The 16,744-nt window shown below is 43.0% G+C and overlaps 2 protein-coding genes across 5 annotated transcripts in view; both read left to right on the forward strand.

Annotated features, from left to right (window-relative positions):
* Window positions 1–12,179, forward strand: part of TMEM245 (transmembrane protein 245) — a 79,644-nt gene extending 67,465 nt beyond the window's left edge. For both annotated transcript variants that reach the window (XM_015092997.3, XM_027964135.2), the window contains one exon: window positions 6,569–12,179. In XM_015092997.3, coding sequence (XP_014948483.2) covers window positions 6,569–6,614 — 46 coding nt within the window. In that variant the 3' untranslated portion in view covers window positions 6,615–12,179. The remainder of the gene's footprint in view (window positions 1–6,568) is intronic.
* Window positions 12,180–12,807: 628 nt separating this feature from the next.
* The window catches only part of CTNNAL1 (catenin alpha like 1), a 59,040-nt gene continuing 55,103 nt past the window's right edge, over window positions 12,808–16,744 (forward strand). For all 3 annotated transcript variants that reach the window (XM_060408975.1, XM_060408976.1, XM_027964137.3), the window contains exon 1: window positions 12,808–13,020. In XM_060408975.1, the coding sequence (XP_060264958.1) occupies window positions 12,880–13,020 (141 nt within the window). In that variant the 5' untranslated portion in view covers window positions 12,808–12,879. The remainder of the gene's footprint in view (window positions 13,021–16,744) is intronic.

Raw genomic sequence — 16,744 nt, forward strand, 5'->3', positions numbered from 1 at the left:
CTGCATTGTCTTATTTTACTTAATCTGTCCAGTGTTCCCATGTGAGGTTAGGAACAGTTGTTTTCCGTATCTTATAGATGAAGTCAAGGCTTAGAGAAGTTATCCTGCCTGTGGTCACATAGAAATAAGCAGGTGAGGTAGTGTGATTTCAACTAGAGGTCTTTCTTTTCCTTAGCCATCCCCCCCGCCACTGCTCAGGGAAAGACACTCTCCTCTGTCTCCTTCCTCAGTATGTGGTACCCCTCACTTACGTGTGCCTTTGTCTGGTCATCCTTACAGCCTCCTGTCTTCTCAAGTCACCATCTTTCCCAGTCCTACCTGTTCCGTCTCAAGTCCGCCCCTTCCTCCTTTTCTCCAGCGCCTCCCGCCCTGGGCCCAGCCACGGGGTTTCTCGGCTGGACTGTCGTGGCATCTCAGTCTCCCGGCCAGCCTCTCAGCATCCACGCTTGCTGCCTTCTGGTCTCTTGACACTGAGCAGATGTGTCCTTTTTAAAGGGGAGGCGTATCTGGTCGTGATGCTCTTCTACCAGAACTGGCCTCCCACTGTTCTTACCAGGAAGATCAAAATCCTTCCAAGGCTCTGCGTGGTCTGCCTATGCCTGGCTCATGCGTCTGTAACATCTTCCCCATGTCAGAGCTGCAGCCACGCTGGCTTTCTGCCAGGGCCTCAGATACACCAGCTCCATTCAAACCCTAGGCCTTCAGACACGCTGCCTTCTGTGTCTGGACAGACTCTCCCCCTCCCCTATCTTTCCTTGCCTAACTAGCTCCTAATCATTCTTCAGATTGCAACTCAAATGTCAGTCCATCAGAGCTTTCCCTCCTCTCAAGATTAGGTTATGTCCTGCATTTAATGCTCTTAAGGATAGCACCTCCTACCTTTCCTTTCTTTACAGCTTTCATTTATACACTTGGTTATTTGTCTTTTCCCTTTTTACTGTGGTTGCTGCTACTGCCAGGCCGTGCCTGTTTTAGTTACTGGGGTATTCACCATACCTGTCGACCTTTGACAGCGCCCTCTTCCTAGTTCAAGGAATGACTGGGCTGTGAGGGAATAGTGTCTACAGTGTCATGAGCTATGGAAGGATTCGGCTTGTCTTAGGACTCCTATGCTGTAACATGAGAATGTCTTCGTTCCGTTAGATGTTCTAATTGTAGATACGGGCACTGGTGGCTGAGAAGAGCCATCTGCATGACTATTTCTGTGTACTGTTTCTAGGTCCCATGTAGTGCTTCTCACTGTTGACAGTGGGGAATACACTATTTCATGGTAGTAAATGTCGACACAGCACAGCTCTGGGCTCCCAGCTGTTTTGGCCTCAATTCAATAATCAGAACCTATGGCTTCCCCTGTTCTCTGTTAACACTGGGACTGTCTGGGAAGTGTGGGAAAGGACATAACACCCCTGCAATCACAATTTTTCAAGTCTCAATACTTTTTTGATTTTGGGGTAGAATAATAAGACTTGATTTGATATACTTATTTCATTCCTACCAAAACCTGAGCGGCAATCTTTGAACACTAAAGCTCAGAAAAATCTGTAAGAAAGAAGTCAGGGCATATCCCAGGAACTCCTCTGGGGATGCTGTTCGCTGTATTTAAGTTTTCCTTTGCCCTCCGTCACACCTTGACGTGACCAGAGGTGACAGCTAGAAGGTGGTGCTTTAAGGAACTCAGCTTTACCTTTTGGGGGATAGAGTTATTAGTCAACTCATTTCTGTTTTTAGAAGCATTATCTTAACCTGACTGTGATTATCTTCCATAATTTAATACCCAAAGTTCACTCAAAGGTCATTAGCTTTTTATGAAAGAAATTACAAATGATTCCCAAATTAAGAAGGTTTAACTTATGATTTTTCAACTTAGTGATGGTGTAAAAGCAATACACATTCAGTGGAAACTGTACTCAGATTTTTAATGTTGATCTTTTCCTGGGCTAGCGATAATGCCGTACGACTCTCTCGTGATGCTGGGCAGTGGTGGCTGCAGCTCTCAGTCAACCACATGGTCACAAGGGGATACAACTGATATGCCTACAACCATGTGGCACCCAGACAGCTGTTCTGTTTTTCACTTTCAGTACAGTGTTTGGTAAATTACTTGAGACAGTCAACGCTTTTATTCTAAGACAGGCTTTGTGTTAGATGATTTTGCCCAACTGTCGGGTTTCCCTGGTGGTTCATTGGTAAAGAATCCACCTGCTAATGCAGGAGATGCGGGTTTGATCCCTGAGTGGGGAAGATTCCCTGGAAGAGGAAATGGCAACCCTTTCCAGTATTCTTGCTTGGCTAATCCCATTGACAGAGGAGCCTGGTGGGCTCCAGTTCATGGAGTTGCAAAAGAGTCAGACATGACTTAGTGACTAAGCAACAACGGCAGGCCAGTGTAAGTGTTATAAGCACATTTAAGGTAGGTGAGGCTAAGCTGTGATGTTTTGTAGGTTAAGTGTATGAAATACTTTTTTGACTTAAAATATTTTTAATGTACAGTGAGTTTCTTGGGACTTGTGTATGTGTGTGAGTCGCTCAGTCGTGTCTGACTCTTTGTGACCCCATGGACTGCAACCTGCCAGGCTCCTCTGTCCATGGAATTCTCCAGGTAAGAATACTAGAGTAGGTTGCCATTATCTTTTCCAGGGGATCTTCCTGACCCAGGGATCAAACCTGGGTCTCCTGCATTGTAGGCAGATTCTTTACCATCTGAACCACAAGGGAAGCTGTCTTAAGGATATTATTGAACCACAAGGGAAGCTGTCTTAAGGATATTATTAAGTATGAAGCCAGGTATAATGCAATCATAAGATAAGGAAGATCAGTGTTGGGCAATTAAGCTAAGGTTTAACACCTCCTACTTTTTAATAGAGCAAGACGTTATTTTTGTCTTTGTAAAATAATATATGAAAATAGTCTCATAAAAAAACCATGATTCCTCTAGACCTTTGCCTAAATCTTGAGGATGTCGTTTGGAGTATGCTCCGTATCATTCCAGTTTAGGGTAAATGCTCAATGAAAATTTGATGAGTTAATAGGTTAGTGAAATCAGGAGCAGATCAGATTAAAAGATCCTTTCACTATAAGGCTGATAAAAGAGTATGGGCCATAGCAAACTCCAGCCTTAGAACTTTATTCCAAATTTTTGGAAGAGGCAGAATGTACGTAAGTGATGACATGTGCTCCGTCACAAGGTGTGCTGGTGGGGGTTTAGGAAATACATACTCAGCTGTCCTGAACCTACTGAAGTAAGGTATATTAGTCAGTGTACGCTTTCATTTGTAACATCCACAATTTATTCTTTCTCTGGGAAGCTGGGAGTCAACAACTCTGGAGTTGTTAAATCAGAAAAGACTTCAGTATTCTCATAAATGGATTTTTTTAAAAAAAATCTCCTTGTAAACTTCAGGGGAACCAGATCCCAAAATATTTTCAAGGAGCCATGAAGATTGCAAGTGAGAAATCACATCACACAATCCCCATTGTAATGAAGGGAACTGTAAAATGTTCACAGCAATCTGCTATCCCCCTAGTCACATGCGGCCCCATCCCATCTTTTTTATTCTTGAGAAGTTCTACCACTGTGGTTCAAAGGAACATAACAATTCTTATGGTTTGGGAAAGAATACTATATTTAGATGGTTTAGGTAGCTGGTAAGTCACTTCAGTCGTGTCCGACTCTGTGCGACCCCATAGACTGCAGCCCACCAGGCTCCCCCGTCCCTGGGATGCTCCAGGCAAGAACAAGAAATAATACTGTCAAAGAGGTACCCTGGCAGCCCAGTCATTAGGACTCTGCTTTCACTGCCGAGGGCCCAAGTTCACCCCCTAGTTGAGGAACTAAGATCCCACAAGCTATGCAGCACAGCTGGAAAAAACACTGTCAATGCAATTTTTATTCCTCTGTTTCTTCCTAATCTAGAGAGTTACAGTTTTATGAGCCCTGTGGATTAGTTCGTGCTATGCCTTTTGATGAGACCAGGAAGGAATTATATCTCTATCTCTGGGTTATGGAGTTTGTTTTCCAGGAGGTAATTGAGGTTCGGTTCAGATCAATGTACTTCTATAGGGTTTTACACACACACACCCACACACCCACACACCATCACCACCAAACATTTAGAGAAAACATACTGTTGAGATGGAAAATACTCAATAGCTGTTTTCTTAGCTTGCTTCATTGTGTTTTCTTTCTTCGGAGTCCTTCTGGAGGCTTTCTTGGCCTGGAGGCAGAACTGAATAGCAGGTATGAATTTCAGGGTTACAGCTAAGCTTACTTGTCAACAGAAAGCAGTCACCAGGCCAACCACAGTTTTAATCTTATTTCATGTATCTTTGCCCTGAGGCAGCTGTTTTCATTCATAATTTAGGGGAATTGAAGAGTTAGAGATTGAAGCTTGCAGGTATCTTAGAAATTTGAAAAGATATGAATTTTAAAACTTTTGGTGTTGGAAAATGCTTTGTAATACTGATCAGTTTTTGGTTATTGGTTTTAAAGATATTCTAGGGCTTCCCAGAATTGAGTGCTTCCTGAATTTCATATAGTCTGAGGCAACTTGTAGCTAGCTTTACCTGTACACAAAGGTAGGTGAGACTGTGAAAAAGAGATATATAAATAAATGGGTAGGTAGCTATCTAGAGCAATGGTCGTGGCGGAGGAGGGTGAGGCTCCCCTCAGGGGACATTTAGCAATGTATAGAGACGTGTTCATCATCACAGCTGTAGAGGGTAGGAGCGGGGATGTTGCCAAACCTCTCACAGTGTACAGAGTGGTCAGCAGTGCGGCTATGGAGAAACCTTGATTAGATAGATACAGAGATAGATGGCTATTAATACATGTAAAAGGGCTTCCCGGGTGACTCAGCGATAAAGAACCTGCCTGCCAGTGCAGGAGACGCAGGTTCGATCTGTGGGTCGGGAAGATCCCCTGGAGAAGGAAATGGCAACCCTCTCCAGTGTTCTTGCCTGGGAAATCCCACAGACAGAGGAGCCTGGCAAGTTATAGTTCATGGGGTCTCAAAAGAGTTGGAAATGACCTAGCGACTAAAAGACAACAACAATACATAAAACGAGTGTGTATAAATCTTAGTTTGGGAGAATTTTTCTCAGTATAAAAATATTTAAGGAGATAAATTCATTCTAGTTCTTTGACCTGTTGGCATATATTCAACATGGTGAGTTCAGGCATGTCATATATAATCCCTTTCAGAGACACAGGAGCCATAGCCAGGAAGCTTACCCCTTCCTCAAAGCTGGTCCTTTGGATGTAGAGCTGTGCTAGTTAGAGATGTGCTTGAGATATGAGACTTCCGACACCATCCAGTGAAACAGCCTTCAGATAACTGAACAAATGTAATCTTTTTTTTTTTCTGTATCATTTGACCTGTGCCCCACTTGACATTTAAGTACTTCCTCTGGATGCTACAGGGTTAACCTTTATTTTACCTCTGCCTGCCTGTCTAACCCTCCCAATTGCTGATATGGTTATAAAGGAGCAAAGCAATCTCTGTCTAAAAGGATGGTAATAAACTTGTGCTTCATATCTGTATCATTTTAAGATAGATTTGCCTGTATTATAACCAAAAAAAAACCAACTCAAAAAACCCCACCATCAGTAGAACTTTAACAGCCAGAAGTTTATTTCTCTCTTGGCTATAAGAAGTACAAAGGTCGGCAGACCAGGGCTTGGTGTGTCTGTTCCACAAACATCCATGCCAAGCTTGACCCCCCGCCTTGATGTTCTGTCAGCCTTGGTGTGAGGTCTTTTCATCTGAGATGAATGCTTGTTCATTGATGAACTCTGACCTGGCCATTTGGCTGCCAACAAAGATGCAAACCTGGCTGGATAAATTATGTAGCAAAGGCCAGCTAGCTACTACAGTCCTAAGTTAGGCCCCAACACAGCAGACCCCCTCCATCCAACCCAGTTATTACCTGCCAGTGAGCCACATTCACTTGGCTTGTTTGATGTAGGTCAGAAACAGTATAAGTTCACGGTCATTTGATGAAAAGCCCTATCCCATTTCTCCTGCCCTGAACCACAGCACTCAGCTGGGACACTGCTGGATCAGTTCTCCTATTTTGCAATAAAAGTTACCCAGTTAGCGTTTAATCTTCAGTCTCTTACTGTTTTTCTCTTTAACGTCATCGTGTCTACTTTCCAGTCAGCACGAAGGGGGAAAGGTCAGAAAAGATCACCTTTCTCTTCTACGGACATTGCCCAGAAGTCACTCAACACTTCTACTTACATCTCATTGGCCAGATGGTGGTCACATGGTCATTAGTTTCAAGAGAGTCTAGGGAAACAGTCTTTTGGATAGATCTTCCAAAAGAAAACTAGAGTTCTTGTTGCTGCAGGTTGAGAAACAACTATCAGATTTCAAAACAATACTCAGTGAAAATACTAAGAAAAAAAACAGTGACTACATAATGGCACCAAGGCTCTCAACTTATAAGAATATTATATGACAGTGAATTACTGGTTAGATGCTATTTTTCTTTTCTAAATATCTCTGTGGTTTTGTTTTCCCCCTTTTCCTAAAAGCAAAACTAATCATCCTGTCTTTTTTTCTTAAAGGACTTTCCGTGACATTTCTGAAGACCTGAAACCTTCGGTAGACTGACTTGGTTTCCAACCGCAGTGATTTCTCTAAGGAAATTCACCCTTGACTGTGAGTTCAGCTCAGCTGTGGCCTCCTGTCCTTTCAGCCACGCCTGGCAAACAGAGCCCAGGACGAGACGCAGGAGCCTCCTGGCCTTCCGTACAGAATGCCTGGACAAGAGAGGACTGGCTGTGGGCTGCTTTGCATTTTGAAGCACAGCTTTAGAGCTCAGAAATGTGATTTACTCATTTAAGTGTTGCTAAGATGGCTTGAAAAGTTTCAGTTTATACACTGGTATTGTGGCTTGAAATTTTCCCACTTTGGTTATCTATATTATAATACGTATTTATAACTTTTTTTTTAAGAGCCGTAATCTACCTGCTGTATATAGTGTGACTTTCTCCTGTTTTAAGAAATCTGTCCTTAAACTTTTCTACGACAGTCACTTTTCAATGAAGAGGGCTTTCACTTTTGAGAATATAGTTGCTTGAGCAGGAAAAATGAGTCTTCTCCCTTCTTCCACAATGTATGGTCCTCTCATAAGAAAGATCAAATCTTCAGTGTAAGGGTGGGTGGCTTATCTGAAGTTCAGTTAGTTGTATGTTGCAACCATAGGAGAAGAGAGACTGAAGGCCTTCCTCCCCTTCTCCCTCTTTCCCCTATTACACTATTGCCAAATTTCTAAACCTTGGCTGACCACACTGAAATTAATTAAGTATTAAGCTGCTATTAATGGTAACAATATGATAGAATTCATGTTGTGATTTTTTTTTTTCCTTTCCAAATGTTTTAAGTAAAAAAAATCTCAGGGGCAGCAATGTTCTGATTTGTTAAATGTCTCTGTTTTACTATTTAGAATTTGGCCAATTAGTTAGTTACTAGCATAAAATTTTGTATCGGTGTAGTATTTTCCCATCATTTAGCACAGTGCCTTGCACACAGACTCTAGATGAATGCTTGTTGAATTAAATCGTGACTTTTAAAATATCTCAGATATCACAATAACCAGCATACTGCTCTACATTTTACAAAATCTTTTTGGACATATCATTTCATAGTCACTTCATATCAGCTTTCATACAGCTTCATATTATTTTGTGTTTCACACAGATGGGGAAGCTAAGGTTCAGAAAAGTGACCAACTCCAAGTTACGAAGTTTAGTAAAATTTGACCTCAGATCTTTCTTACTCAACAGTCTGCCAACCTTGCTATACTCCAGTGACTCTTTTAGTATCTTTTTTAAATATAAATTTATTTATTTTAATTGGAGGCTAATTACTTTACAATATTCTCTTTTAGTATCTTAACACAGTTTTTCCAGTGCTTTGAGGTAGAATCATGTCCTGTTCTATTGCATAGACTACAGTTAATGACAGGGCCAGGACTAGAACCCAGCTTTTACCTTTGTGCCCTTTCCCTATTGTAAAGCAACCTTCAGACTGTTTCTCTGTCCCCAAAGGAGTATTCAGTATGGTGGAGAGAGGATTCTTAAGTAACAAAGATTTCCTTTTTGGGAAGAACATTTAAAAGTAGAAATCCTTTTTTCTAAAACTTTATTTTCTCATTAAGAAGCATAATTAATGATAATTACATTAAATTTATTCTGATATTACTTAAGAAAAACTTGGTCTAGAAAAGAGGCTACTGCGAGGTCTTTGTTTATACAATAAACTATATGCAGATCTCATATTTCCTATGAATCCTTCAACAGTTACAGTCTGATATTCAACCAAGTGCTGCATTTGGCATTGAAAGTGAAAGTGAAAGTGAAGTCGCTCAGTCGTGTCCAACTCTTTGTGACCCCGTGGACTGTAGCCCACCAGGCTCCTCCGTCCATGGGATTCTCCAGGCAAGAATACTGGAGTGGGTTGCCATTTCCTTCTCCAACATTTGGCATTAATTAACTCATTCTTTCTTTAATCACTTGTTCAGTCATTCATTCTGTAAAGCATTGGTTGAGAGTTTCCCAAACTCTGGGTTCCATGCTGGGCACTGTACAGGGTGCTGTAGGGGATAGCTCATAAGAAGGCCTTTTCTTACCTTAAATCTTGGCCAGATTATGTGTATTGCTAAAATTAAAAATGTTGCATTAAAAGTTTTAAGAAATAAATCAGGTTTGTTTTTGTTAATGATATAATGATAAGTTTACAGCTGTGATTAGCACATATTTATAAGAGGTAAATATTATGCACAATGAGTTAGTGTGCATATACAAATTATGTTCCTCCAAAGTGTTTTTAGCTTTATAAAGTGAAATGGTAAACATATAAACTTGAGGTTAATACATGGTTCTTCCTGGTCATAATTGTTAGTATGAATACTAGGTCTTTAGAGGGGAACTCTGAGCCCTAAGAGAGGAGTTTAGAGCTGTCAAAGTTGATTCTGATGTAGTATCACCCTGAAATATCAAGAGCAGAGGTGCCCCAGACTACTACCCAGTCATATCAGGAAACTTGAACTGCCCCAATGCTCCATCCAGCAAGATGATCTCAGGATTTGACCCAGAAAGAGAACATTTCCCTAAAAGCATATAATTGATGAAGTATAAGTAGCTTCAGTAAAAACTAAGTACAGAAATCCTATCACAGTGTTCTGCATTTTATCACTTTATTAAAGATAAGTTTGAAGCTCACATTCACTACTTAACTGTAAACTGAATGGAGGGGAAAAAACCTCCCCACACAGTATGCGCCTCTCTTTGCCGAGAGAGAACAGGGCATAGGATTTTCAGCATAAACCCATGCCATGTAAGTCCAGCGTCAGTTCCAAAATTTCTATCACACTCTGTTTCTGGAAGTGATCTCTGCCAGACTGCCTTAGATACCAGTTTTATTTATTTTTAAGTTTGCAGGAATTCTTAACACCCATTTCCATTAAAGGTGGTTAGCTGGCAGAGTTTTCCCTTGACTTTTGAGACTGGTGCAGATTGACTCTTGATACCCAAGAAATGTTATTTAAACAAACTGAGTAGCTTTGGAAATAGCAGCTTATTCCACTTGGCGGGCTTGCAGATGAGGTCCTCTGGCTAACCTTGGTCTTAATAAGAACCTGCTGTGACCCCTCTGGACTTTCTAGTACCTCTGGTTCCACTTTGGTTGTATTCAGCGTTTCAGGATGTGTCACTACAGAGCCATATTTACTCAGAAATTCAGGCCATGAGGTGTTAGCCTAGAGCAAAGTAATGTCAGGTGACCTCACCAAAGCTTTCAACCTCAAGGTTTATAGGAAAACTGCAGTCTCCACTAAGGGTCTTCTAAGACCCTTATAAAAGTAGTAGAGTAGGCATTTTGCAGTAGAAATAGCCCCTGGCAACATAGTTCCAAATGTTAGTTACAGCCAAGGACAAGTAGTTTTTTGTTTTTATGTATTTGTCTTTGCACATTTTGCCATCAAAATATATTCATTTCATTAACTTATGCACACATGCATGCTAAGTCGCTTCACTCATGTCTGACTCTTTGTGACCCCATGGACTGTAGCCTGCCAGCCTCCTCTGTCCATGGAATTCTCCAGGCAAGAATACTGGAGTGAGTTCCCATTTCCTCTTCCAGGGGATCTTCCTGACCCAGGGAAGGAACCTGAGTATCCTCTGTCTCCTGTATTGTCAGGCAGATTCTTCACCCCTACCGCCACCTGGGAAGCCCCAAGAGGAAGTTCATTTCAGTTCAGTTCAGTCCCTCAGTCACGTACGACTCTTTGCGACCCCATGAATCACAGCACACCAGGCCTTCCTGTCCAGTGTTCAGTAATTATGTTTCAAAATCTCATTTTATTTGGAAATGACCTAGCTATTCAATAAACTTTCATCACTTAGTTTAGTTACTCCAATCTGGAGAGACTATTTTAGATAGACATTCCTACCAAAGTATAATTATTCTTAATAGAGTTTGTCTGAAAGCTATTGTCTCATTTATATTTTTCTTTTTTAAAGTTTCTTCACTTGAGTTACTTTCCTTGTTGACAAATTTAGCTTACATTAACTTAAGATCTGCAAAAAAAATACTCATGCTATATGAAACCACTAAACAGTTAATTGTTTTGGTAGTTTAAAAATAAGAGAATTATAAACCAACATGTTCTGTCTGCTTCCTGGAGTCATAGAAATTCTGTGCTAGAATAGGCCTTATATAATTAGGTGATCCTGTCATTTAACAGAGAAGGAAACAAGTCCATAGGTTGAAGTGTCTTTTCTAACATGGCGCCCATCAGTGACAATTCAGAGTAGAGTCAGTTCTTTTTTCTCTCAGTCCATTGTTATACTTCTTTTCCCTTTCCCTCCTAGTTGAGTTGTTGTTCCGTCGCTAAGTCGTGTCTGACTCTTTGCGACCCCTTGTAGCTTGCCAATTTTGGAAAAAATGTGTTCCTTATAGCAGTAGTTCCAAGGAATGTTGTTAGATGTTCTAAGTGAATGAAAGTGTATATGGAGTTGGGGGAAGGGACTCTATGGTAAGTTAAAACTGAGGAATGCTGAATTTGTTTCCTTTCTGAAGTAGAACTTCGAAGTGTTTTTAACATGCTATTATATATTGTGAATTTATAAGAGGGGACAAAGACTCTGTTTACGAGACTTATTTGACCTTAAACTACACCTTCATCCTCTTTTTCTCAGAGCCTCTCAAAGGACTTGGGGTCCTTTGGGAAACATGGCTCTCGAATAAAAGTTTACAGCTCTTTTGGAAGACATCCGTAATAGAATTCTGAATGGCAGGCACATCTGCCATGTAAACTGTAATATATCACAAAGTTTAGTGAAATACCAGAAAAAAACCGTATTTGCCATTCAGAGCTATACATCAAGTATAGAGATTCTTTTCCGCCTATGGTGTATAAAGTCAGTATTTGTGTTTTACTTTTGAAAGTTTTTCAAAGATCAGTTAGAGTGCAGATGCAGTGGTGATATATTGATATGACATTTTAATAATGCTTTTGTATTGCACTTTATAGGTTTCAGACTGCTTTCGTAACAACCCTGTGAGATAGGCAGGCATCAAGTATTATCAGATCAAAGCTCAGAAAGGTTTTTTGTGATCTTTCCCTTAAATTTATACCACAAAATGATGGAGCCAGAGTTCAGTTGCAGAAATTCTGACTCCAAATCCAGAGTTCTGTACTCCACACCTGGTTTCTTTCTTTTTATTCTAGCTTTATATATTACTCTGAAAGCTGTGGTAACAAATTTTAAAACATTGTTTTGGCTTATTATCAAATACTGTTTTTAATGGCAGTGACCCAGACAATGTAACTCCAATTGTAATTATTCCAAAGAAAACCCGTCTTTTGTGCTTTGCAGTGCCACTTGTCTAGGTGATTGGAGTGTATTTCAAATACCATTTGATTTTGAAGCCAAGATTCGCTATATAGTTGTTATTGCTCATGTAACTTGTGGCAAATGTATCATCTCTGCATTCTCAGGCAAAGTAGAGATGGTTTGAAAGTAAAAAAGATTATTCAGATATAACCATGTGTCTTTATCCTCACAAATGCTGTTTCTTAGCTTTAACTTGCTTTGACAACCTACTGATGTAACATCTTTGTAAATGTAAGAATATTTATATTTTAAAATAAAATTACTAGTGTTGAATGAATCAAGTGGTAAACTTAGTCTCTGTTGAGAAATTCTATCTTCAGTGAAGTCAAACTTTAATGAATACATCTGTCCATCTCTTATGTCTTGTATCTTGCCTTGCCTTTGACACCAGTGCGCACAATGAATTTTTATGGAACATGGGCAGTTTACACCAGGGGAGATGTGTCTGTGAAAGCTCCAGAAAGACTGTAACCTGTAGAAGGCCTATCTTAGGGTAGAAGCCCGTCCCTACAGGCTTGACTCCTGTCCTAGTCTACCCATTATTAATAGTTTCAATCACAGCGCAGTTTCCAGGAATCTTGGGGAATTCGGATTTAGGAAGAGTCACTTCTCCGGAGGAGGGCAGGTAGCTTCCCTGAGCATGGATGTCCTTGGTCTGGTAAGAGGCCACATGTTCATGGGAAGGCCCTTTTTGGCAGGAGCGAGACTTGTGCGAAAGCCACTGAAGAATGATAAAAGAAACAAGATGGGCGGGAATGGGGGCAGGAGGGGCGGGGCCCGGGCTGGGGGGCGGGGCTGCAAGGCGGACCCCAGGCCGGAGCGCGTGGAGGCGGGGGGGCGGGGTCTTCCGGGGGCGGGGTCTCGGGCGGCGCGGGTGCCTTGCAGCTGCCGCGGGCGGGCGGGCCGGCTGGCTGGCGGGAGGCGGCGGGCCCGCAGCGGCGCGGCGTCCCGGCTGCGCGACGGGCTGAATAAAGGCCATGGCCGCCTCTCTGGGCCCCGCAGGCGGTGGCGGCGCCGGGGCAGCGCACGGCTCCGGCCCGTCGGGCTTCGCCTTCGACTCCGGACTCGAGATCAAAACTCGCTCGGTGGAGCAGACGCTGCTGCCGCTGGTTTCTCAGGTAAAGCGGCGCGCGCGGCCCCTGGTCTCACCCCCCTCGCCGCGGCCCGCGATGGCGGCGGTAGCTCCCGGCGGGGGCCTGGCCGGGCCGGGCCGGACGCAGCCGCTGCCCCACATTCCGTGCCGGGACTGCGGCGTCGGCGTCTGGTCGCCTTTCTGGGGCTTGAGGACTGGCCTTCGTTGAGGCGGAGGGAGTCTGGACCATCCGAAATCCGGCTGCGGGGCAGGGAGACCTGTGCGGACCAGAGTCCGGCTGCAGGTGCGCCGCCAGGCTTACGCACCCGAATCGCCCGGGGCTGCGACTCCGGCGGCCCCCGGCCCTGCTCCCGGGGAGCGGAGGGGACCTCCGCGGGGGCTCCGCTGGCCCTCAGGGGCCCTCCTCGCTGCCGTCACACCTTTGCATCTCCAGTCCCAACACGGACTGTAGCCGGTCTGGCTGGCGCGTGCCTCCGAGTCCAGCGTGCTCTCTCCCCTAGGCCTTTGTCCCTTCCCCGGATCGTGTGTAAGTCTGCTCCCCAGTCGCCCATTTACCCCGGGCCACCCTTCCCCTTAACCTGCCTGCTCACTTTAATTGGCTTTTGCTCGGCCTCGAAATGGTGAAGTGGAGGACCGCCTGATAGTTAATCCGGGTACACATCTTTTTGCCAAATCCCATTTGGGATGTATGGTTTATTGAATTTACCGGTCACAACAGAAGTCTGGAATCAGCTAATTGACGCGCTTAGCTTTAGAGAAGTTTTTGTTACTGAGAGCCGACTTATACGAACCCTCGGGGCTAGAATTCCTCTAGGTCTGATATGTGCCAAGCACTGTGGGCAGTGAAGAATTCTGTGCCTTAAGGAGCTCGCTGGATGTGTGACTCAACTCCTTTGTAACGTCTTGATGATTCACATTCGTATTGCCAAGATTTTCAAGGTAGAAGGAATCTTAAATGTTATCTGACTCTGAATTTTAAAAAATTCTCTCTTACAGCATCCTTGACATCTGGTCACCAGGGCCCTGCTTAAACATGCTCAGTGGTGTGGGCCTGTAGCTCGTCCATAGAATTTTCAATACTATTAATATCTCTAATCCATCCCAGCCTGCAAATATTTGATAACAGTAGCCACACATATCCCATATTTCTGTTATGCTGAGTAAATAGCCCATTTTCTTCACCCGTGCTTATTTTAGCCTGGCTAACAGAACAGTGAATAACCTTGATGCTCTGTATGGGCCTTCCCTTCCTTGTCGGAAAGAAGCACTGACAGGTGGGATGAGTTGAGGATCAGTTGGTGATGTCTGCATTTCCCTCTCCTACAAAAGAATACCATTACCACCACCAACACAACCACAACAGAAAATGAGAAATACTGGAGTAGTTTTAAGAGAGAGTTAAGAGAGTGGTATTTTATCCATTTAAAAATACAGTAATAAAGATAGAATGCTTACTGTGGGTGAGACCATGTTCTATGCACTTGATACATATTAGCCCATTTAATTCTCATAAATCTTACAGGGGTAGAGATATGTTTATTTTCATTATATGAATGAGGAAACTGAGGATAAGGGACTTGTGGGACTTTCACCTATAAATGTCCAACTAGGGTTTGCACCCTGACAGCCTCGTCCCAGAGTCTTAGCTACACCGCACTGTATTTGTCTCTAGAGATTAGAAGACGTGATGAGGTCAGCTAGTAGTAGGTCCAGATAAGAGAGTCACAATAGAAAACCAAGGTTGTTGTAATCTGCAGAAATGGTAACATTTCACAGTATCACTGCTAAAAATGTATCCTACAAGTTCTGCATTGTGTAATTCAGGGGTGAGAGAGGGTGGGCAGAGTAGGAGAGTGGAGAAGGAAACATGCATTGGCTGCTGAGAGTTAACTAGAGGTCAGTGCTAACGGGGGAAAATGTGGGCGTTTTTTTGTTTTTCCTTCCCTGTTAAAGGCTAATTCAGGGCCATAGCTGAGGTTCTGCATCCCACATATTATGTGTCCACAACTATATCTTTAGCATTATTATAACTGATGTTCCTAATGATTAACTGTGAAGGTGAAATCGCTCAGTCCTGTCCGACTCTTTGCGACCCCATGGACTATACAGTCCATGGAATTCTCCAGGCCATAATACTGGAGTGGGTTGCCTTTCCCTTCTCCAGGGGATCTTCTTGACCCAGGAATTGAACTGGGGTCTCCTGTTTTGCAGGCAGTACTCAACAATAAAAAAAGTTAAATCATGCTTAAAATAAAGAAATATCTATAGCATGGGCAAAACACTCACAAAGCAGAAGTGTGGAATGTGATTTAGAATGATTTTTATGTTTTAGTGAGTATTAGTGGATTCGGGAGTTAACTAGAGGTCAGTGCTAACTGGGGAAATGTGGGTATTTTTTTTGTTTTTCCTTCCCTGTTAAAGGCTAATTCAGGGCCATAGCTGAGGTTCTGCATCCCACATATTATGCGTCCACAGCTATATCTTTAGCATTATAACTGATATTCCTAATGATTAACTGGTTCCAAATAGGAAAAGGAGTACATCAAGGCTGTATATTGTCACCCTGCTTATTTAACTTATATGCAGAGTACATCATGAGAAATGCTGGGCTGGAAGAAGCACAGGCTGGAATCAAGATTGTCGGGAGAAATATCAGTAACCTCAGATATGCAGATGACACCACCCTTATGGCAGAAAGTGAGAGGAACTAAAAAGCCTCTTGATGAAAGTAAAAGAGGAGAGTGAAAAAGTTGGCTTAAAGCTCAACATTCAGAAAACGAAGATCCTGGCATCTGGTCCCATCACTTCATGGGAAATAGATGGGAAAACAGTGGAAACAGTGTCAGACTTTTTGTTGGGGGGGGGGGGACCCAAGATCACTGCAGATGGTGACTGCAGCCATGAAATTAAAAGACGCTTACTCCTTGGAAGAAAAGTTATGACCAACCTAGACAGCATAGCGTATTGAAAAGCAGAGACATTACTTTGCCAGCAAAGGTCCATCTAGTCAAGGCTATGGTTTTTCCTGTGGTCATGTATGGATGTGAGAGTTGGACTGTGAAGAAGGCTGAGCGCTGAAGAACTGATGCTTTTGAACTGTGGTGTTGGAGAAGACTCTTGAGAGTCCCTTGGACTGCAAGGAGATCCAACCAGTCCATTCTGAAGGAGATCAGCCCTGGGATTTCTTTGGAAGAAATGAAGCTAAAGCTGAAACTCCAGTACTTTGGCCACGTCATGTGAAGAGTTGACTCATTGGAAAAGACTCTGATGCTGGGAGGGATTGAGGGCAGGAGGCGAAGGGGACGACAGAGGATGAGATGGCTGGATGGCATCACGGACTCGATAGACATGAGTCTGAGTGAACTCTGGGAGTTGGTGATGGACAGGGAGGCCTCGCGTGCTGCGATTCATGGGGTCACAAAGAGTCAGACACGACTGAGCGACTGAACTGAACTGAACTAAGTGGATTCGAGCGAAGCTCTCTAGAAAACTCATGTCCAGGAGTCTCATCTTTCTAAGGATGCTGCATTATTATTCAACTCATGTTTTACCACCATATCCATTAGACTAGTCTAAGCTTTTTAGGCAACCATTTGTTGTAGGCTTTCTAGTTACTACTCTTCGAGGGACTTGTATTCTAGTTGGGAGATAGGACGGGTACAGAATAGCACGTGGCAAGTGTCAGATGAAGATCATCAATAGTAAATGCTCTAAGAGCTCAGAGCAGGTGTGGATGAGTCAGCAATGAT

Source organism: Ovis aries, chromosome 2 (assembly GCF_016772045.2).
Source record: "Ovis aries strain OAR_USU_Benz2616 breed Rambouillet chromosome 2, ARS-UI_Ramb_v3.0, whole genome shotgun sequence".
Classification (NCBI taxonomy): Eukaryota; Metazoa; Chordata; class Mammalia; order Artiodactyla; family Bovidae; genus Ovis; species Ovis aries.